Source organism: Mesoplodon bidens, assembly GCF_964165515.1.
Source record: "Mesoplodon bidens genome assembly, chromosome: 13".
Classification (NCBI taxonomy): domain Eukaryota; kingdom Metazoa; phylum Chordata; class Mammalia; order Artiodactyla; family Ziphiidae; genus Mesoplodon; species Mesoplodon bidens.
In genome coordinates, this window is record NC_138169.1 from 82065841 (window position 1) to 82090234 (window position 24394).

The following is a 24394-nucleotide window of genomic DNA, read 5'->3' on the forward strand; positions in this document are numbered from 1 at the left end:
TCCCTTCCTTCCTTCCTTCCTCCCTCCCTCCCTCCCTCCTCCCTCCCTCCTTCCTTCCTTCCTTCCTTCCTCCCTTCCTCCCTCCCTCCCTCCTCCCTCCCTCCTTCCTTCCTTCCTCCATCCCTCCTTCCCTCCCTCCTTCCTTCCTTCCTTCCTCCATCCCTCCTTCCTTTCCTCCCTTCCTCCCTTCCTCCCTTCCTTCCTCCCTCCCTCCCTCCTTCCTTCCTTCCTTCCTCCCTCCCTCCTTCTTTCCTTCCTTCCGCCCTCCCTCCCTCCTCCCTCCCTCCTTCCTTCCTTCCTCCCTCCCTCCCTCCTTCTCTTCCGTCCTTCTTTCCTCTTTCTTTTTCTGCGTGTGATAGAAGGCAGCTGCAAAGGTTGATTTAATCATTATTGCTAAGTTAATGGATGCTATCATCATTTATCTCTATAATATTTGATTAATCTATTTAATTCCCATTTCTTAATCCCATTCATCTCTCCACTTCCATAATCATTATAATGATTTTGATGGGAAACTTTATGTGAATCTTATAAATGTATACTGTTGATTTATTGAACATGTCCTGCTTTGTTAATTCACTTAAGTAATATTGTATTATAACTTACTATGTTTATTTTTAATTCATGCTGCGTTATGACTTTTAGACCTATTTGCATTTCTGTGTCTCCATTTTGCCAGTTGCTTCTGTTACATGATACGCCATAGTTTACATCCATTATATTTTACTTTTCCATTTTCCTAGTGATAGAAACTGGATTGCCAGCAACTTCTCATTACCTCAAACAATGAAGTAATTAAGATTTTTGTTCTGTGTCTTTATGCCCCAATGTGAGAAATTTTCTGGCATATATAAAAAGAATAAGATCATTGCATGAAGGATATGTGAGTACTTAAGTATGTACAACCAGATGACTTTTCAGAAATCAGCTCCACTGTACACATCCGCAGGGCACCTGAGGGCTCTGTATGCTCACATTCTTATTAATACTTTCCATTAGTCATTAATTTTCCAAATCTGATGGGTGTAAAGTGATATTCACTTGTGTTTTAACATACAGTTTTCTATTCCCAATGAATTTGAGAAATTCTTCCTATGCACAATTGCTTTCTGAGTTTATTCTTCCACGAATTCTTTGATCATATCATTAGTCCATATCATACTGGGGTCCGTTTATTTTTCTGGCTGTTTTATAAGGTTTTCTTGTCTATTCTAAACACTAGTCTTACTTCAATTTTAGATGTTGTAAATAATTTCTCACCTCTGTCCGTTCACTTTGTGGAGTCCTGCATTAAACAGAAATCTATTTTTTTAATACTTAGGGACTCAGTTATCACTAGTCCATTTGTTAAATGAGCTATCCTCTCAATTATTGTGATGGCATAGATCTTATACTCACATACATATGTTTTTGTCTGATTACTCTCTACTGTCTCCTTGTTTGTTCTTGTACCACTAACATGCCACTTGTCTTAAATAACCACCGATCACACGATGTTGTGGCATTTGTTAGGAACATTGTTCCCCAAACACGCTCAGTTCTTACTTTCTAAAGTTACCTTAGCAGTTTATCTAAGGACATGGAGTATGCTTTTTACTCAGCTCCTCTTTTAAGGTTTAAAAATTTTTCCAATGAAATCCCTAGGTATGTTACAGTTTTTCTTGTTATTGTGAAGGTGTTATTTTTTCTAGTTAATATTTGCTAGTGTAGAGAAATCCTGCTGATTTTTTGTGTTGACTGTATTTGACAGTATTGTTGAATACTTTTGTTTTAATAATTTATTTTTCTACTAATGCTGCTAGTGTTTACATGTCAGTGATCATGTTGTCTACAAATACTGATAGTTCTGTCTTCTCCTTTCTTAGCCTTTTTCTTAACTTCTTGTCTAGGACCTATGTTACACGGAGGCACTGACAGAGAGTATCCTTGCCAAGTTTCCAGTAATAAAGGAACTGTGTCTGGTACTTGTGCATGAAGTAAAATAAATGTTGGTAATAAACTTTAAAGAAAATTCCTTTCTATACTTGATATATCGAGGGTTTTTTTCTCATAAAAGGTGTTGAACTTTATCAATTATTTTTTTAATCTGCTGAGGTAACCATGTGATTTTTCTCATGCCGTCTATCAATTTTGAGAACTATGTTTAGACACTTTCTGATGTTAACCATACTTTAGGTGACTCAAAATAAATACAGATATATTCTTTGCTTTTTAAGAAACTAATATCTTACTAGAGAAATGGGGCTATATACAAATCTTTCATCATTTTCTTTCTGTCATTTTACCTTCATTCAAGACTACTGACTTTAAAACACAAATTGGGCTGTTCATCTTCAAATAGTACTGTATAATCGTATTAGTTTCCCAGGCTGGCCTAACAAACTACCACAAATTCGGCTTAAAATCGCAGAAGTTTATTCTCCCCCAGTTCTGGAGGCCAGAGGTCAGGAATCAAGGTGTCCGCTGGTCTGCATCCCTGCAGAGCCTCTAGGGGAGCATCCTCCCTTGCCTTTTCCAGCCTCTGGTAGCTCCAGGAACCCCTTCACTTGCGGCAGCATCGCTTCCGCCTCTGCCCTCACACTCACGTGACCGTGTCCACTGTGTCCTGCCTCAAAGCTCCCTCTACTCTTCTAAGGACAGTGGTCATTGGCTGTGCAGCCCACACTGAATCCAGGGTGATCTCCTCTCAAGGTCCTTCACTTAATTACAGCTGCAAAGACCCTTTTCCCAAATAAGGTCCCATTCACAGGTTCTGGGGTTTAGGACTTGGACATGTCTTTTGGTGGGCTGCTATTCAACCATTACTGTAATTAAAAGATTTTAAATTGTGTATCTAGTAAGTAAAGTCCTAGAATCTGTAGAGTATCTGTTAGTATCTGTGTAGCAAAGCTGTGCCTCTCAGAGTGAGAATGATGCTAGGGCTGACTGAGCTGTTTCATGCTTTTTTGTTCTTAAGTTAGTGAAACATATTATTAGACACTAAATTTACACATGTTGAGAGAGAGAGAGAGAGGGAGGGAGAGAAAGACATATATACATTTCCTATTTTAGTGCTTATTTTTCCTTTGTACTAATGTTCTGCATTTCTTAGCCCTGAAAATAGGTTATCTTTTTGTTTTTCATAATAGAGAACCTCAAAGTATTTTGGAGTAATAAAGTAATGAGTTTTTCTGGGATTCCTTTCATCATCCCTACAATTTGGGTCTCTTTGGTAGTTGAATTCTCCTTCCTGTAATAACTTCTTGATTATCCATTTTTGCCATTATTAAATAGCATGAATTTCAGAGCAATAGCTATTGCATAAGTTGATGGAAAGATCACTAGTGTGAGAAGCAGGAGGCATGGCCCTGACTCTGGTCATCACTCTAACTGTGGGACGGCCACCCAGACAGGGACAGCAATTTCCCATTGTTAAATGAGGAAAGCTTAGCTCTCTGTTTTATAAGTTAGAATGTTTTTGGCTGAAAATAACAGAAACCCCAATTCAAACAACTTAAAGAAGAGCATTTTCACATATTACAGCATGTCCAGAAAAAGAAAATGGCTTCAGGGTTTGGTTCGTTCTTGATTCTGCTTAAGAATGAAAATTAAAGACCTGGTGGGGGGGGTTGTTTTTTTTGTTCTTCTTTCCTATCTCTGCTCTGCCATCCTTAGAGTTGCCTTCATCTTCAATCTAGTAGAATGATAACTGTAGCATCTCTGAATTATGACATCCAGACAGGACAAGATCCACTGGAGAAGGGGGCTAGTTTTATCTGGAGGTTACCTCCAGATAAGACAACATTTGTCAGAAGCCACCAGAAGACTTCCATTCACAAGTCATTGGTTATATTTAGGTCATGTTCCCTTTCTTAAACTAATCACAAGCAAGGAGACTGTGACCCTAGGAGTAATAAGTTCTACCATGATACTAGGGGTGAGAGATGCCTACCAGGGCACTTGGGCTGCATGATGTAGGAGTGTATAACTGAAAAACATCAGATTCTGTTATGAATGAAGGAACTGGAACTGGATGCTGATTAGACAGCCAATGGTGACTACTATAGTTAATTTTAATTCTAATGTAATTTTATCCATAGTTATTTTTTCTAGAAGATGCATTTCATAATGTAGTTTAATATTTGAGAGACCTTAAGTCTTTCAAAGATTTAAAAGACTGAACTTGTAATTATTGATTATGAGCATGTTGGGATTGTCAAATAGTAAGCATGGGAGGTCTGTATCAGAGTACATGATATCATCACAAGGAGCTTAAAAATTGAGTTATATTGAGTCTTTCAATGGTACACATTCATATTATTCAGTGACAGGAGACAAATGTAAGGAAGCAGCTATTGGAAAATTGATATAAATTATATCGAAAGGAAGCAATTATAAAATTTCTATGCAAATATTATGACTAGAATATTGAAGTATACAATGTATAGGATAACACCAATATTTAAATTAGCATTATGAAAATCTAGGACTCAAGCTTTCAAAAGAGATTGATATGTATTAATTGTAATAATTTAAAAACTTCAGTAAAACTTCCACCTTTTTTTCTTATTGGAAAATCAATATTCTCTATCCTAATAAAGTGGATTTTATTAAACTAGCTCCTAAAAATATCTCTTCTCAAAAATCAAAACTCTGACTTAATTAGAACAACCATAGAAGATTAGTAAAATGTCAGGATTGAGAAGAATTATTAGTAAGATTAATAAGAAAGAGGAGTGCAATTTATTTTCAAATTCATTTAAATATACTTGAAAAGACTGCCAACAAACACACGAAAGAATGCTCAACATCATTAATCATTAGAGAAATGCAAATCAAAACTACAATGAGATATCATCTCACACCAGTCAGAATGGCCATCATCAAGAAATCTAGAAACAATAAATGCTGGAGAGGGTGTGGAGAAAAGGGAACACTCTTGCACTGCTGGTGGGAATGTGAATTGGTACAGCCACTATGGAGAACAGTATGGAGGTTCCTTAAAAAACTAAAAATAGAACTACCATATGACCCAGCAATCCCACTACTAGGCATATACCCTGAGAAAACCATAATTCAAAAAGAGGCATGTACCAAAATGTTCATTGCAGCTCTATTCACAATAGCCCGGAGCTGGAAACAACCTAAGTGTCCATCATCGGATGAATGGATAAAGAAGATGTGGCACATATATACAATGGAATATTACTCAGCCATAAAAAGAAACGAAACTGAGCTATTCGTAATGAGGTGGATAGACCTAGAGTCTGTCATACAGAGTGAAGTAAGTCAGAAAGAGAAAGACAAATACCGTATGCTAACACATATATACGGAATTAAAAAAAAAATGTCATGAAGAACCTAGGGGTAAAACGGGAATAAAGACACAGACCTACTTGAGAATGGACTTGAGGATATGGGGAGGGGGAAGGGTATGCTGTGACAAAGCGAAAGAGAGGCATGGACATATATACACTACCAAACGTAAGGTAGATAGATGGAGGGAAGCAGCCGCAGAGCACAGGGAGATCAGCTCCGTGCTTTGTGACCGCCTGGAGGGGTGGGAAGGGGAGGGTGTGAGGGAGGGAGATGCATGAGGGAAGGCATGTGGGAACAGATGTATATGTATGACTGATTCACTTTGTTATAAAGCAGAAACTAATATAAATAAATAAATAAATACATTGAAAAAAATATATATACTTGAAAAAATCTGAAAGTTAATGTCTTTTATTTTTCAAAATAAGATTAGGTTTAAAGAAGGAAACTGAGTGCCTAAATAGGCAGCATCTGATCTCAATTGTCATGACAGTAAACTGATAAGACACTTTAAAACAAAAAATAATTTCAGTAAATATGCTTTTTTCAACTTTTTATCTGTATACTAAATAGTGAAAATTAATTTTATACTTGTGAGTAAGATCTGCATTGAATGCTAATATTTAGTTTAATTTGTACAGTTATGCTAAGGGGAAAGGTATATAACATAAAAAGTATGATGATTTTTAAATTGTGCAATAAACCTTAATTTGTTTATTCTAACTGTTGCTAGTATGCAAATAAAATCCCTCTGAAAAACTTGGACTTAATTTGAAAAAATATCACTATGTCCTTCAGCCCATATCAGATTCTTCCTGAAAGTTCTAAGTAATGGTAGAACAAGTAAAGTCTAGTTAACCATTTTGATATACAAGTGAAGCAGCTTCTCTGATGTTTGTTCTTTTTTATATTAATTTTTATTGGAGTATAGCTGCTATACAGTGTTGTGTTAGCTTCTACTATACAGCAAGGAGAATCAGCTTACGTATACATATAACCACTGTTTTTTTGGGTTTCCTTCCCATTTAGGTTACCACAGAGCACTGAGTAGAGTTCCCTGTGCTATATAGTAGGTTCTCGTTAGTTATCTGTTTTATACATAGTAGTGTATATATGTCAATCCCATTCTCCCAATTCATCCCACCCCCCCTTCCCCCTTGGTAGCCATGTTTGTTCTCTATGTCTGTGTCTCTATTTCTGCTTTGCAAATAAGATTATCTATACCATTTTTCTAGATTACACATATATATGCGTTAATATACAATATTTGTTTTTCTCTTTCTGACTTACTTCATAAGTTATACATAGAAGTATGCCCTCCCTTTCAGAACATATAGCCCAACGCAGCTGTATGCTACCCTCTTCTTTATCTTTAGTCTTTTCTTCTCTCATCAAATATGAAAGAAATAATCACTTAACAGATGCCTGCTGGTCTTCACTGTGAAAAGCATATAGTCAAAATGCAAAAAAAAAAATCCTATGTTGAAGTCTAGTTATGTAAAGAATTAATAAATAAATGACATGAATTAGTAAAGGAACAACTCAATAATTTACTTACTGAGTCCAGTGAAAGAACACAACCAGGTTTCATAATGAGTCAAGGAGCCATCCAAATTCAGATCAAGCTGTCAAGGTCTTGAGAAACATCCCACCCCTCCATCACCAACAGGGATAAGTTATTAACCATGCATGAGTCATTCAGGAGAGACTAAGGGAGGCTTGCCATTGGTCTTGATGAATGATTGTGAGCTTGACAGGAAGATGAAGGAACTGGGAACCCCAAGAAGATTATTCTGTGAAAGACTACATAACCTTTCAATAGCATGTTTCTATTCAGGAAAATTGAAAGATTTTGTATATGGCTGGAACCTAACTTGTGTTCAAAGTTGGTGTAGAGAAACATGAGATTAGATGTACAGGTAGGAACTGAGTCATTAAAGTTGTCAAGTCCTTGCTAAGGAGTGAGAACTTAATTTTGAGGTGTTATTAAATGGATTTAAGGCCGTGAGGGGCAGCATCAAATGTTTGGATTAACGATATTAGTCTACGATCAGTGTGAACAAGATAATGGAAGACGAAGAGTATGCCGGCTGACGGAAAAATAATGGAAATATTTAAGATGAGAAAGAGTGAGAGTCTGGATGAGTAGTGAAGTTGTGGAAGGGAAGGAGTAAGAGTGCTCATGAAGTAGACGTTGACAGAGTTTTATGACAGAGCAGGTGTTGTGGGCCTGGGACAAAGCTGTATTTGGAGCAGTGGATCTCAGAGTGGCCCATGAAGACAAGACTCTTTCCATCATAGTACTAACATATTACTTGTCATTTTCACTTTGTTTTGGTGCAAAGGCAATAATAGGTAAAACTGCAGCACAAATCAAGGCAATGGCTCCAAACAATAGTAGTAGTTATTGTATTATTTTTTAAAAGATAAAATTTGTATATATTGAAGGTGTACAACATGCTGCTTTGGTATACATATACATAGTAAAATGATGACTAGAGTCAAGCTAATTCACATATCCATCTCCTCACATAGTTAACCTTGTGTGTGTGTGTGTGTGTGTGTGTGTGTGTGTGTGTTGTGAGACCACCTGAAATCTGGTCACAATATAATACATAATACAATATAGTATTATTAACTATAGTCATCATGCTGTACATTAGATCTCTAGACTTAACACCCTACATACCTGCAACTAGGTATCCTTTCACCAATATTTCCCCACTTTCCACACCATTAAGTACTATTCTGCTCTGCTTCCATGTATTCAACTTTTTTAGATTCCACAAGTGAGATCATACAGTGTTTTACTTTCTCTGTCTGGCTTATTTCACTTAGCATAGTGTCCTCCAAGTTCATGTGTGATGTCACAAATGGCCAGATCTCCTTCTTTTAACACTGAATAACATTCATATTTTATATGTTATATGTATATCACAATTTATTCATTGACAGACACTTGCATTGTTTCCATATCTTGGCTATTGTGGATAATACAGCAATGAACATGGGATCGCAGATATCTCTTTGATGTTCTGGTTTCATTTCCTTCGGGTATATGCCCAGAAGAGGGATTGATGGATCATGTGGTAGTTCTATTTTTAATTTTTGGGGAACATCCACACTGTTTTCCGTAGTGGCTGTACCAGTTTAGATTTCCACTACCAGTGTACCACGGCTCCCTTTGCTCTGCATCCTCTCCAACACTTATCTTTTAACTTTTTGATAACAGCCCTCCTAACATGTATGAGGTGATATCTCCTTATAGTTTTGATTTGCATTTCCCTAATGATTAGTGATGTTGGACACCTTTTTCATGTTGGTTGGCCATTTGTGTGTCTTCTTTGGAAAAACATCTATTAGGTCCTTTGCCCATGTTTTAATTAGGTTATTTTGTTTTGTTTTGTTTTTAGCTATTGAGTATTGTACATGTATTCCTTATATGTTTGGGATATTAATCTTTTTTTTTTAAGATGTTGGGAGTAGGAGTTTATTAATTAATTTATTTATTTTTGCTGTGTTGGGTCTTCATTTCTGTGTGAGGGCTTTCTCTAGTTCTGGCCAGTGGGGACCACTCTTCATCGCTTTGCGCGGGCCTCTCACTATCGCGGCCTCTCTTGTTGCGGAGCACAGGCTCCAGACACGCAGGCTCAGTAGTTGTGGCTAACGGGCTTAGTTGCTCCGTGGCATGTGGGATCTTCCCAGACCAGGGCTCGAACCCGTGTCCCTTGCATTGGCAGGTGGAGTCTCAACCACTGCGCCACCAGGGAAGCCCTGGGATATTAATCTTTTATCAAATATATGGTTTATGAATATTTTCTCCCAATCTGTAGGTTGCCCTTTCATTTCATTGATTGCTTCCTTTGCTGTGCAGAAACTTTTTAAAAAAACAGAAGTAGATGAATTACTTCCAAACGCTTGCCTTTTATGAGGCCAGCATCACCTTGATACCAAAGTCAAGCAAAGACAAAGAAACCACAAGAAAAGAAAGGTCAATATCTCTGATGAACATAGATGCAAAAATCCACAATAAACTACTAGCAAACTGAATTCAACAGCACATCAAAAAGATTATACATAACGACAAAGTGGGTTTTATCCCTGGGATGCAAAGTTGGTTTAACATATGCACATCAATCAATGCAATACTCGACATTAAAAAATGAAAGATAAAAAACACGTGATCATCTCAATGGCTGCAGAAAAAGTATTTGACAAAGTCAAAAATCCATTCATAATTTTTAAAAAAACTCTCAACAAAATAGGTCAGAAGGAAATTTCCTCAACAAAATAAAGCCCATTTATGAAAGGCCCACAGCTAACATCATAATCAATGGAGGAAAACTGAAAGCTTTTACTCTAAGATCTGGTAAAGACAAGGATGCCAACTCTCACCACTTCTATTCAAAATAGTACTGGAAGTAATAGAGCAATAAGATAAGAAAGAGAAATAAAAGGCATCAAAATCAGAAAGGAAGAAGTAAAATTATTGCTTTTTGCAGATGACATGATCCTATATGTGGAAAACCTAAAGACTCCATAAAAAATGTTAGAACTAATAAATGAATTCAGTAAAGCTGTAGGATAAAAAGTCAACATACAAAAATCAGTTGCATTTTTTATACCAGTGATGATATCTCCAAAAAGGAAATCGAGAAAACAATCCCATTTACAATAGTATCAAAAAAATGAAATACTTAAGAATAAATTTAACTAAGGAGGTGAAAGACCTGTACACTGAAAACTATTACTCACCGATGAAAAAAAATTGAAGCAGGTATAAATAGAGATATCCTGTGTTCATAGACTGGAAGAATTAATATTGTTAAAATATCAATACTTCCCAAAGCAATATACAATATTGAGTCCATCACTATCAAAATTCCAAAGGCATTTTTCACAGAATTAGAAAAAACAATTCTAAAATTTGTATCAAACCACAAAAGTCCCTGAACAGCCAAAGCAATCTTGAGAAAGCTTTAGGCATCACACTTCCCCATTTTAAATTATATTGCAAAGCTATAGTAATCAAAACAGTATTACAATGGCATAGAAGTAGACGAAGATACCAGTGGAACAGAATAGAGAGCCCAGAAATAATATATATATATATATATTTCATCAACTAATTTTCAACAAGAGTGCCAAGGAGAGACAATGGGAAAGGGGTAGTGTCATCAATAATTGTTGCTTGGAAAACTGGATATGCACATGCAAAAGAATGAAATTGGAACCTTCTCTTATACCGTACACAAAAATCAACTCAAAATGTATTAAAGACTTAAATGTAAGACCCAAAACAATGAAATTCCTAGGAAAACACATAGCGGAAAATCTCCTTGACATTGGTTTTGACAATTATTTTTTTGGATATGACACCAAAGGCTTAAGCAAAGCAGTAAAAATAAATGGGACTAAAGTCATTCTATTCTTTACCATCATACATTCACCCAAATAAGCAAATGAACAAACAAAACATATGTCAATTGTATTTTCATTTTACTTAGGAATCATCTTGATGAAACAATAAAAATAACTTTATTAAATCTTGACCTTTAAGTACATCTTTTTAATACTGTATGTGAAAAGATGGTAAGAACCCATAAAACACATCTGCTACATACTGACATGAAATGATTATCTCCAGGGGGAGCACTTGTGTGATTGTTGAAATTACAAGCAAACTGGCAAAAATGTTTTTCACAGAACACCTATTTTAATGAAAGTGTGATTGACAGAAAAAATATGGTTATTCAGACTTGGGTATTTCTCAGACATATTCTCAAAAATGAACTAAATGAGCCTGTCTTCAAAGAAAACAATTGACAGTATTTATTAACAAAGCTAAATTTTAAGTTTTCAGATGAAAATTAAAATTTGGGCATCTACTGTGTCTGCATTCTTGAGCTTAACAACTTCTCAAAACTTACAGACTTTTTTGTGGAAACCAAGGGTGATATTGATGAATTTTTTATATTGATAATGAAATATGTTGACATTTATAAGATCTTCATAACTCAGTGAACCGGTGTTTTACCCATAATCAGCCAAAGGTGAAGAGACCTATGGATTTTAATGCAACAGAGTGTAAAGCGTGTATGACACTATGTCAGACCCCCCATGGTAATAACCTTTAAAAGAAATATGTCAACTTTGGAGATAGAATTGAAGAATATCTACAGTTGGCTGAAAATGCTCTTAAACTATTCTTCCCTTTTGCAACTTCATGTCTGTGTAAGGACTTATTTTCTGTATATACTTAATCAAAACCATGTATCTGAATTCAGAAGCAGAAATGAGTATCAAGCTGTCTTCTCTTAAGCCAGACATTGAGTTTTGCAAAAATGTAAAAACATTAACATTCTTTGCCTATTTAAGAAATTTTTTAAAATTTTAGAATAGTATTTGTGTTATCATAAAATGGTTTATTATTAGTTTTAAACACATTAATAAATAAGTTTTGAATACTTTATAAGTACTAATATTTCTTATTGTGATCATTAATAGATATAACCCACATGAACAAAATAGGGCGGGAGAATAAGGTTTGGAAGCTGTCTATATACTTTTTTAACTTATGCTTTAAAATCCAGGTTTCTTGTAACAGTGATTGGTACAGGTGACCAATCCACAAATTGGTTGCAGAAATACAGACTTTCTTTTTCTGTGTTTGTTTGGCTATCACAGGGTTTATCACCATCATTTGTAATATTATCGCCCCAACTATGTTATGAAGTCCTTCAGAAAAAAAACTATATGTTTTTTCTTTGAACTCTCTACCTCTGGCTCTTATCACTATGAATTCCTTGGGGATTGCTCCTTGAAATAAAAATTAAATAACACCAGGTAGCAAAGTCATCATTTAGGTATGTTTATATTTAGGTTTTACTTCTATCACTTATTAGACCTCAATATTTTAAATTATTGACCGTGACATTTATTGACTTAGACTTGAAAAACCAGAATTATTTTCAAGTAATTTTTCCTTTAATTATATTCTGTTGACTTCATATTTAAAGTAATTATTTTAATACTTTATTATTAAACTTTAAAATTTTGCCCTTTTATAGCAATATGAAAAATCAATATTTCAGATATATGGATTGAATTGTTAAATGATGTAGTAATTTATTGATATATTTTATTGAAATGCTCTAGGATTTCACAATCTTAATAAAAGTTCATAATTACTTTTATGTCACATTGTTAGGTTTTAGACTAATAAAAACATTTTTATTTTAAAACATTTAAAGACATTCTTTTAAAAATTATCTTCATGTAAGAAAATACAAATAGTTTTGTACTTGATGGTAAAATCATATAGTACTGAGAGTGAAAAGTGAGGACAGGAGATTCAAATATATCTTGACCTAAATTGTTATGATTTTAAATATTTTTAAAATATATTTTGAATTAAAGATATATCAAATTCCAAAGGTATACCAACTCCTTAGAAAATCTTCTAAGTATGGTTTTGGTATCTTCTGGTATGATTTTGTAACATTTTATAATCTAGTATAACACTTGAATTTCCTAACCAAGACAATCTGAGAAGTGGAATTTTATGCTCCTCATGAGTATTTTGCTTTCTGGCATCTCTTCAGTGTGTTAGGGCACACACTGAAGTGGGTGGCATCGCTCTATTGATCAACAACAAAAAGCCTTGCACTGTTGTGGAAACCAGGATAACAATGTCTGCTTGAAGAGGTTCTCTGCATTTCTAAATGTAAATTTTACAGAAGAGCGAACACTTTGTTTGAACTACATCATCTGTCAGATTGCCTAAGGCACTAAAGTTAGATCTCTAGTGCTTGCTGCATTTTGCTAGGGTATTTATTAATTTCTTCTGTTGATTTTTTGCTATGAGGTGACAAAAAAAGATGTAATCCACAATATCTGTTCCAATATTCTTTTATATTTGTAAATAAACATATTTGGAAAGACCTTTGAGCAGGGTAGTAAATGTTTTTATGATATTGTTTGGTACAACTAGATATTATATATAATGTACATAGCAGCATATCACTTTATGCTCACCTGACATAAATTGCATCAGTTCTTAAGCAACACAAAATCTTCATTGCTTTTAGTCTCTATTTAATTTTGATAAGATCATTTGTTTATTTAAAATGAATAACACTTGAAAATAGTATCTCTTTTTAAAATATCTTTAACTTACTATGTTAGAAAAAATTTGGCTTAAATATTACTTGAGTCAGTTATCAAATCATTTAAAAATTCAAGAATTTATCATTGAGAACATGCTTTAATGTACTTTAAATATAATATGCAAATCACTGTTCTAAAAAAAAAAATCTCATCTTTCTCCCCAGAGTATTAGACCTCAGACATTGTAAGATATTAGTGTCTAATTATTCTTTCCTGGAAGAGAAAATGAGTATTTCCAAATAGGTAGGTAGGTAGATAGATAGATAGATAGATAGATAGATAGATAGATAGATAGATGATAGATAGATGATAGATAGATGATAGATAGATATAGTATGTGTATAATTCACAAATGAATACATACAGGTGTTTATATATATATGCATATATATGAAGCAAATCATTTTTAGTTTATTTAACTTAAAATCACTTATCTTACCCATTTTAATTTTGCATGTTAATCTTAAATGAGATAATGACAAGGAGAGAGAAAAAAACAAATATGAAGAAAAGATGTATTAAAATGAATTTTCCTGCAGTGTAGAATGTAGACAGTAGACTGTAAATTCACTGTGACAAAGAACAAAAGGGCCCCTATGGACAGCCTACACAGCAACACTGAGTGATAAGCATGTTATTTTATGAGGCTAGAAGTCTAGATCACTACAGATTTTAAAAGGAAATATGACAAAAAACATAAAGCTCTTTAACAAGTAGCCACATAGTTTTATTTTACAGATATTAGGTGTCATCAGTACAATTGTTAGCCATGAATTGGTCATTTAAACTATTTTTATACTAGTATATCCTAATCAACATCAGAGGTATCATCTTCACAAATAGAGGAGCAAATTTTTTTAAATATATAAGTATATCTGTTTATCTTTTTTCACTTAGAATACTAGTTAGTGATTGATAGTGCTTCTAGGATGGCATTGTGAATCATAAATGGAATTAAGTCATTTCCCTTCATCAAAACCCTTCATTTTCAGTTAAAATGTGTGATAAAGTGAAAGCATTGAACATTGATCAAGTCAAAACTGGTACCCTTGTTAAAGACAAGGTAAATACCCAGTTTCTGCCCACTCTAGCCATCCTCTCCCACCTATGGTTAGGGAGGACTGAGAAACACTTGTTAAGCTCACAGTCCAGGGGCACAGGCTCACTAAAGACCGAGACCTAATGACAAGACTGTGGAACACATCCCTTCGCCCACACCTGACCTCCACATGACTAAAGGCCTATTTACAGCAGTTCCTTTTACCCAGTACATCATACCTGGCTATCAAGTAAAAATAGCCATTGGAAAGTGGCTTAAGACAGTAATAACTGATCATTTTGTGTAAGCACCGATATATAGCATGTACTGTACACTTAAGTTAAAAATATTTTTCTTTCAAGGTAACTGAACTGCACAACATCAAAAATATAACCAGGCTGCCTCGAGAGACAAAGAAACATGCAGTGGCAATTATCTTTCATGATGAAACGTCAAAGACATTTGCCTGTGAGTCAGGTAAGCAATTATAGCCTTGTCTCCAACTTGAAGATATGGAATTGCTTCTGAGACAGTAGCCCAGATGGATTAAGATCTACCACTGAATAGGATGGCTTATTGTGATGAGAATGTGCTGTGGAAGGCTTTAGTAAGAAGCTCAGTGTATCTATTTCTACAGATGTTTTGGGTGCTTGTTTATTATGTGTCGGGCTTTTGCTCCCAGGTGGTCTGAGGACTCTTCAGGTTTCCTTTCAAGCTCGGAGAATTAAATAAACAATGCCAGTGAGAAGCTGTTAGGGCAAGCGCATGCTGTGTGTTCTGGTCCTTGCTGAGTGTGCAGCTGGAGGCAGTTGGTAGCACGATAACAGTGCTGCTGTGCAGGAGTGTGGCACGGCACAGCCGCGGTCCCCAAACATTTGAAAACAGAACTTGAGTGATTGGTTGCCTTCATGGATTCTCAGTATTACAGTGAAATACCTTTCAGATTGAATTTTAGCACCCCAGTTCATAAAACACTCTGGCATTATTGAGTCACAAGGCAGGTTATTGTTGGAACTTGCAGTGTTTTTGATTTTGGAATCCCTGTGCTGTGTAATATATTAGTTGGCTTATTATAGTTTTTTAAAGATTTTGCTCAGGGAAATGGTGTATTCATTTTATAATGGATGGAAGCAAAAAGCACTAAGGGTTTGAGAGATGTGAATTTCAAATAATAGATGAGTCTTTAGGAGAAGCTTTGTTGAGTAATTTTTAAAAGGGATTAAAGTTTCTGTATTTATGGTTAAAGTTTATAGGTATATTTATTACCGGGTTATGTTATTCAAAAACATAAAGTCACTTTGCCTAAATAAATTGCTCATACCTCCTCACCTACACTTATCTTAGATTTCCCAAATTGAATTAGAATGTATCAAAGTGTTCCTCTTTCCTTGAATGCCTTTATTCCTTTTATGTACCTTTCTTCACTAGTCATCTGACCTCATTTCATCATTAAAAATTGTCTTTTTGGTGGTTGCATGGAAGTCTGTTAACTGGTAATATAAATCCCCATGTGGTAATAGAACCCATCCCAAAGTTGCTGGTGTCATATATTAACATCCAAAAGTATCTGTGCCTTCTTGTTCATTGTCTGCGACTGCACAACCTCAATTTTCTCTGAGCTCTTAAATAATGTTGCATATTAAAACTAACAACAACCAGAGGAGGACCTTCAAGATGGCAGAGGAGTAAGATGTGGAGATCACCTTCGTGCCCACAAATACATCAAAAATATGTCGACATGTGGAACAACTCCTACAGAAGACCTACTGAATGCTGGCAGAAGATCTTAGACTTCCCAAAAGCCGTGTGGCTGACAGGGTCTTGGTGCTCCGGCTGGGGGTCAGGCCTGAGCCTCTGAGGTGTGAGAGCTGAGTTCAGGACATTGGACTACCAGAGACCTCCCGGCCACACGTAATATCAAACGGCGAGAGCTCTCCCAGAGATCCCCGTCTCGATGCTAAGACCCAGCTCCACTCAATGACCAGCAAGCTCCAGTGCTGGACACCCCATGCCAAACAACTAGCAAGACAGGAACACAACCCTACCCATTAGCAGAGAGACTGCCTAAAATCATAATAAGTTCACAGACACCGCAAAACACAGCACTGGACGTGGTCCTGCCCACCAGAAAGACAAGATCCAGCCTCATCTACCAGAACACAGGCAGTAGTCCCCTCAACCAGGAAGCTTACACAGCCCAATGAACAAACCTTACCCACGGGGGCAGACACAAAAAACAACGGGAACGACAAACCTGCAGCCTGCACAAAGGAGACCCCAAACACAGTAAATTAAGCAAAATGAGAAGACAGAGAAACACAAAGCAGATGAAGCAGCAAGGTAAAAACCCACCAGGCCAAACAAATGAAGAGGAAATAGGCAGTCTACCTGAAAAACAATTCAGAGTAATGATAGTAAAGATGATCCAAAATCTTGGAAATAGAATGGAGAAAATACAAGAACGTTTAACAAGGACCTAAAAGAAATAAAGAGCAAACAAAATATGATGAACAACACAATAAATGAAATTTAAAATTCTCTAGAAGGAATCAATACCAGAATAACTGAGGCAGAAGAACGAATAAGTGACCTGGAAGATAAAATAGTGGAAATAATTACCACAGAGCAGAATAAAGAAAAAAGAATGAAGAGAATTGAGGACAGTCTCAGAGACCTCTGGAACAACATTAAACACAGAAACATTCGAATTGTAGGGGTCCCAAAGAAGAAGGGAAAAAGAAAGGGACTAAGAAACTATTTGAAGAAATTATAGTTGAAAACTTCCCTAACATGGGAAAGGAAATAGTCAATCAAGTACAGGAGGCACAGAGAGTACCATACAGGATAAACCCAAACAGAAACACGCTAAGACACATATTAACCAGACTATCAAAAATTAAATACAAAGAAAATATATTAAAGGCAACAAGGGAAAAGCAACAAAGAACATACAAGGGAATCCCCATAATGTTAAAAGGTGATCTTTCAGCACAAACGCTGCAAGCCAGAAGGGAGTGGCAGTACATATTTAAAGTGATGAAAGGGGAAAACCTACAAGCAAAATTACTCTACCCAGCAAGGATCTCATTCAGATTCAATGGAGAAATCAAAAGATTTACAGACAAGAAAAAGCTACGAGAATTCAGCACCACCAAACTAGCTTTACAACAAATGCTAAAGGAAATTCTCTAAGCAGGAAACAGAAGTGAAGGAAAAGACCCACAAAAGTGACCCTACATCAATTAAGAAAATGATAATAGGAACATACATATCAATAATCACCATGAATGTAAATGGATTAAATGCTCCAACCAAAAGACATAGACTGGCTGAATGGATACAAAAACAAAACGAGTATATATGCTATCTACAAGAGACCCACTTCTGACCTAGGGACACATACAGACTGAAAGTGAGGGGATGGAAAAAGATATTCCATGCAAATGGAAATCAAAAGAAAGCTGGAGTAGCAATTCTCATATCAGACAAAACAGACTTTAAAATAAAGACTCTTACAAGAGACAAAGGACACTACATAATGATCAAGGGATCAATCCAAGAAGAAGATATAACAGTTGTAAATATTTATGCACCCAACATAGCAGCACCTCAATACATAAGGCAAATGCTAACAGCCATAAAAGGGGAAATCAACAGTAACACAGTCATAGTAGGGAACTTTAACACCCGAGTTTCACCAATGGAGAGATCCTCCAAAATGAAAATAAATAAGGAAACACAAGCTTTAAATGACAAATTGAACAAGATGGACTTAATTGATATTCATAGGACATTCCATCCAAAAACAACAATAATGCACTTTCTTCTCAAGTGTTTATGGAACATTCTCCAGGACAGATCATATCTTGGGTCACAAATCAAGCCTTAGTAAATTTAAGAAAACTGAAATCTTATCAAGTATCTTTGCAGATCAACGCTATGAGACTACATATCAATTACAGGGGAAAAAAACTGTAAAAAATACAAACACATGGAGGCTAAACAATACACTACTAAATAACCAAGAGATCACTGAAGAAATCAAAGAGGAAATCAAAAAATACCTAGAAACAAATGACAGTGAAAACACGATGCCACAAAACCTATGGGATGCAGCAAAAAGCAGTTCTAAGAGGGAAATTTATAGCAATACAATCGTACCTCGAGAAACAAGAAAAATCTCAAATAAACAGCCTAACCTCACACCTAAAGCTATTAGAGAAAGAAGAACAAAAAAACCCCAAAGTTAACAGAAGGAAAGAAATCATAAAAATCAGATCATAAATAAATGAAAAAAAATGAAGGAAACAATAGCAAAGATCAGTAAAAGTAAAAGCTGGTTCTTTGAGAAGATAAACAAAACTGATAAACCATTAGCCAGACTCATCAAGAAAAAAACGAAAAAGACTCAAATCAACAGAATTAGAAATGAAAAAGGAGAAGTAACAACTGACACTGCAGAAATACAAAGGATCATGAGAGATTACTACAAGCAACTCTATGCCAATAAAATGGACAACCTGGAAGAAATGGACAAATTCTTAGAAACGCACAACCTTCCAAGACTGAAGCAGAAAGAAATAGAAAATATAAACAGACCAATCACAAGCACTGAAATTGAAGCTGTGATTAAAAATCTTCCAACAACCAGAAGCCCAGGAACAGATGGCTTCCTAGGAGAATTCTATCAAACATTTAGAGAAGAGCTCACACCTACCCTATCAAAGTCTTCCAAAATATAGTAGAGGGAGACTTCCGGGTAAGATGGCGGAAGAGTAAGACGCGGAGATCACCTTCCTCCCCACGGATACACTAGAAATACAGCTACACGTGGAACAACTCCTACAGAACACCTACTGAATGCTGGCAGAAGACCCCAGACCTCCCAAAAGGCAAGAAACTCCCCACATACCTGGGTAGGGCAAAGCGGAGAGATTCCCGCACAGAGGATCGGTGCCGAGCGGCACTCACCAGCCCGAGAGGCTTGTCTGCTCACCCACCAGGGCGGGCGGCGCTGGAAGCTGAGGCTCGGGCTTCGGTCAGAGCGCAGGGAGAGGACTGGGGCTGGCGGCGAGAACTCAGCCTGAAGGGGGCTAATGTGCCACAGCTAGCCGGCAAGGAGTCCAGGAAAACTCTGGAGCTACCGAAGAGGCAAGAGACTTTTTCTTCCCTCTTGGTTTCCTGGTGCGCGAGGAGAGGGGATTAAGAGCGCTGCTTAAAGGGTCTCCACAGACGGGCGCGAGTCACGACTGAAAGCGCGGAGCCCAGTGACGGGCGTGGAACGCTGGGGCTGCTGCTGCCGCCGCCAAGAAGCCTGTGTGCGAGCACAGGTCACTGTCCACACCGCCCTTCCGGGAGCCTGTGCAGCCCGCCACTGCCGGGGTCCCAGGATCCAGGGGCGGCTTCCCTGGGAGAACGCACGGCGCGCCTCGGGCTGGTGCAACGTCACGCCGAACTCTACCGCTGCAGGCTCGCCCCGCACTCCGTGCCCCTCCCTCCCGCCCAGCCTGAGTGAGCCAGAGTCCCCGAAGAGGCTGCTCCTTTAACCCTGTCCTGTCTGAGCGAAGAACAGACGCCCTCCGGCGACCTACACGCAGAGGCGGGGCCAAATCCAAAGCTGAGACCCAGGAGCTGTGAGAACAAAGAAGAGAAAGGGAAACCTCTCCCAGCAGCCTCAGAAGCAGCGGATTAAAGCTCCACAATCAACTTGATGTACCCTGCATCTGTGGAATACATGAATAGACAACAAATCATCCCAAATTGAGGAGCCCGGAGTCAGTGCTGTGCCTCTGAGGTGGGAGAGCCAACTTCAGGACACTGGTCCACAAGAGACCTACCAGCTCCACATAATATCAAATGGCGAAAATCTTCCAGAGATCTCCATCTCAACACCAGCACCCAGCTTCACTCAACGACCAGCAAGCGACAGTGCTGGACACCCTATGCCAAACAACTAGCAAGACAGGAACACAACGCCACCCATTAGCAGAGATGCGGCCTAAAATCATAAAAAGTCCGCAGACACCCCAAAACACACCACCAGACGTGGACCTGCCCACCAGAAAGACAAGATCCAGCCTCATCCACCAGAACACAGGCACTAGTCCCCTCCACCAGGAAGCCTACACAACCCACTGAACCAACCTTAGCCACTGGGGACAAACACCAAAAACAACAGGAACTACGAACCTGCAGCCTGCAAAAAGGAGACCCCAAACACAGTAACATAAGCAAAATGAGAAGACAGAAAAACACACAGCAGGAGAAGGAGCAAGATAAAAACCCACCAGATCTAACAAATGAAGAGGTACTAGGCAGTCTACCTGAAAAAGAATTCAGAATAATGATAGTAAAGATGATCCAAGATTCTATTTCCCAGATCCAAAATCTTGGAAGTAGAATAGACAAAATGCAAGAAACAGTTAACAAGGACCTAGAAGAACTAAAGATGAATCAAGCATCTATTAAAAACACAATAAATGAAATAAAAAATACTCTAGATGGGATCAATAGCAGAATAACTGAGGCAGAAGAACGGATAAGTGAGGTGGAAGATAAAATAGTGGAAATAACTGCTGCAGAGCAAAATAAAGAAAAAAGAATGAAAAGAACAGAGGACAGTCTCAGAGACCTCTGGGACAACATTAAACGCACCAACATTCGAATTATAGGGGTTCCAGAAGAAGAAGAGAAAAAGAAAGGGACTGAGAAAATATTTGAAGAGATTATAGTTGACAACTTCCCTAATATGGGAAAGGAAATAGTTAATCAAGTCCAGGAGGCACAGAGAGTCCCATACAGAATAAATCCAAGGAGAAATACGCCAAGACACATATTAATCAAACTGTCAAAAATTAAACACAGGGCTTCCCTGGTGGCGCAGTGGTTGAGAGTCCGCCTGCCGATGCAGGGGACACGGGTTCGTGCCCCGGTCCGGGAAGATCCCACATGCCGCAGAGCAACTGGGCCCGTGAGCCGTGGCCGCTGAGCCTGCACGTCCGGAGCCTGTGCTCCGCAACGGGAGAGGCCACAGCAGTGAGAAGCCCGCGTACCGCAAAAAAAAAAAGAAAAAAAAAATTAAACACAAAGAAATCATATTAAAAGCAGCAAGGCAAAAACAACAAATAACACACAAGGGAATCCCCATCAGGATAACAGCTGATCTCTCAGCAGAAACTCTACAAGCCAGAAGGGAGTGGCAGGACATAATAAAAGTGATGAAAGAGAAAAACCTGCAACCAAGATTACTCTACCCAGCAAGGATCTCATTCAGATTTGATGGAGAAATTAAAACGTTTACAGACAAGCAAAAGCTGAGAGAGTTCAGCACCACCAAACCAGCTTTACAACAAATGCTAAAGGAACTTCTCTAGGCAAGAAACACAACGAAGGAAAAGACCTACAATAACGAACCCAAAACAATTAAGAAAATGGGAATAGGAACATACATATCGATAATTACCTTAAATGTAAATGGACTAAATGCTCCCACCAAAAGACACAGATTGGCTGAATGGATACAAAAACAAGACCCATATATATGCTGTCTGCAAGAGACCCACTTCAGACCTAGAGACACATACAGACTGAAAGTAAGGGGATGGAAAAAGATATTCCATGCAAATGGAAACCAAAAGAAAGCTGGAGTAGCAATTCTCATATCATACAAAATAGACTTTAAAATAAAGACTACTAGAAGAGACAAAGAAGGACACTACATAATGATCAAGGGATCGATCCAAGAAGAAGATATAACAATTGTAAATATTTATGCACCAAACATAGGAGCACCTCAATACATAAGGCAAATACTAACAGCCATAAAAGGAGAAATCGACAGTAACACAATCATAGTAGGGGACTTTAACACCCCACTTTCACCAATGGACAGATCTTCCAAAATGAAAATAAATAAGGAAACACAAGCTTTAAATGATACATTAAACAAGATGGACTTAATTGATATTTATAGGACATTCCATCCAAAAACAACAGAATATACATTTTTCTCAAGTGCTCATGGAACATTCTCCAGGATCATATCTTGGGTCACAAATCAAGACTCGGTAAATTTAGGAAAATTGAAATTGTATCAAGTATCTTTTCTGACCACAATGCTATGAGACTAGATATCAATTACAGGAAAAGAGCTGTAAAAAATACAAACACATGGAGGCTAAACAATACACTACTTAATAACGAAGTGATCACTGAAGAAATCAAAGAGGAAATTAAAAAATACCTAGAAACAAATGACAATGGAGACACGACGACCCAATACCTATGGGATGCAGCAAAAGCACTTCTAAGAGGGAAGTTTATAGCAATACAATCCTACCTTAAGAAACAGGAAACATCTCGAATAAACAACCTAACCTTGCACCTAAAGCAATTAGAGAAAGAAGAACAAAAACATCCCAAAGTTAGCAGAAGGAAAGAAATCATAAAAATCAGATCAGAAATAAATGAAAAAGAAATGAAGGAAACGATAGCAAAGATCAATAAAACTAAAAGCTGGTTCTTTGAGAAGATAAACAAAATTGATAAACCATTAGCCAGACTCATCAAGAAAAGAAGGGAGAAGACTCAAATCAATAGAATTAGAAATGAAAAAGGAGAAGTAACAACTGACACTGCAGAAATACAAAAGATCATGAGAGATTACTATAAGCAACTCTATGCCCATAAAATGGACAACCTGGAAGAGATGGACAAATTCTTAGAAATGCACAACCTGCCAAGACTGAATCAGGAAGAAATAGAAAATATGAACAGACCAATCACAAGCACTGAAATTGAAACTGTGATTAAAAATCTTCCATCAAACAAAAGCCCAGGACCAGATGGCTTCACAGGTGAATTCTATCAAACATTTAGAGAAGAGCTAACACCCATCCTTCTCAAACTCTTCCAAACAATATCAGAGGAAGGAACACTCCCAAACTCATTCTACGAGGCCACCATCACCTTGATACCAAAACCAGGCAAGGATGTCACAAAGAAAGAAAACTACAGGCCAATATCACTGATGAACATAGATGCAAAAATCCTCAACAAAATACTAGCACACGGAATCCAACAGCACATTAAAAGGATCATACACCATGATCAAGTGGGGTTTATTCCAGGAATGCAAGGATTCTTCAATATACGCAAATCACTCAATGTGATACACCATTTTAACAAGTTGAAGGAGAAAAACCATATGATCATCTCAATAGATGCAGAGAAAGCTTTCGACAAAATTCAACACCCATTTATGATAAAAACCCTGCAGAAAGTAGGCATAGAGGGAACTTTCCTCAACATAATAAAGGCCATATATGACAAACCCACAGCCAACATTGTCCTCAATGGTGAAAAACTGAAACCATTTCCACTAAGATCAGGAACAAGACAAGGCTGCCCACTCTCACCACTCTTATTCAACATAGTTTTGGAAGTTTTAGCCACAGCAATCAGAGAAGAAAAGGAAATAAAAGGAATCCAAATTGGAAAAGAAGAAGTAAAGCTGTCACTGTTTGCAGATGACATGATACTATACATAGAGAATCCTAAAGATGCTACCGAAAAACTACTAGAGCTAATCAATGAATTTGGTAAAGTAGCAGGATACAAAATTAATGTACAGAAATCTCTGGCATTCCTGTACACTAATGATGAAAAATCTGAAAGTGAAATCAAGGAAACACTCCCATTTACCATTGCAACAAAAAGAATAAAATATCTAGGAATAAACCTACCTAAGGAGACAAAAGACCTGTATGCAGAAAATTATAAGACACTGATGAAAGAAATTAAAGATGATACAAATAGATGGAGAGATATACCATGCTCCTGGATTGGAAGAATCAATATTGTGAAAATGACTCTACTACCCAAAGCAAT

General features: G+C 37.1%; 1 protein-coding gene across 2 annotated transcripts in view; it reads left to right on the forward strand.

Annotated features, from left to right (window-relative positions):
* DOK6 (docking protein 6) overlaps nucleotides 1-24394 on the forward strand; it is a 417331-nt gene that overhangs the window by 159061 nt on the left and 233876 nt on the right. For both annotated transcript variants that reach the window (XM_081252874.1, XM_081252873.1), the window contains exon 3: nucleotides 14869-14983. In XM_081252874.1, coding sequence (XP_081109000.1) covers nucleotides 14869-14983 — 115 coding nt within the window. The remainder of the gene's footprint in view (nucleotides 1-14868; nucleotides 14984-24394) is intronic.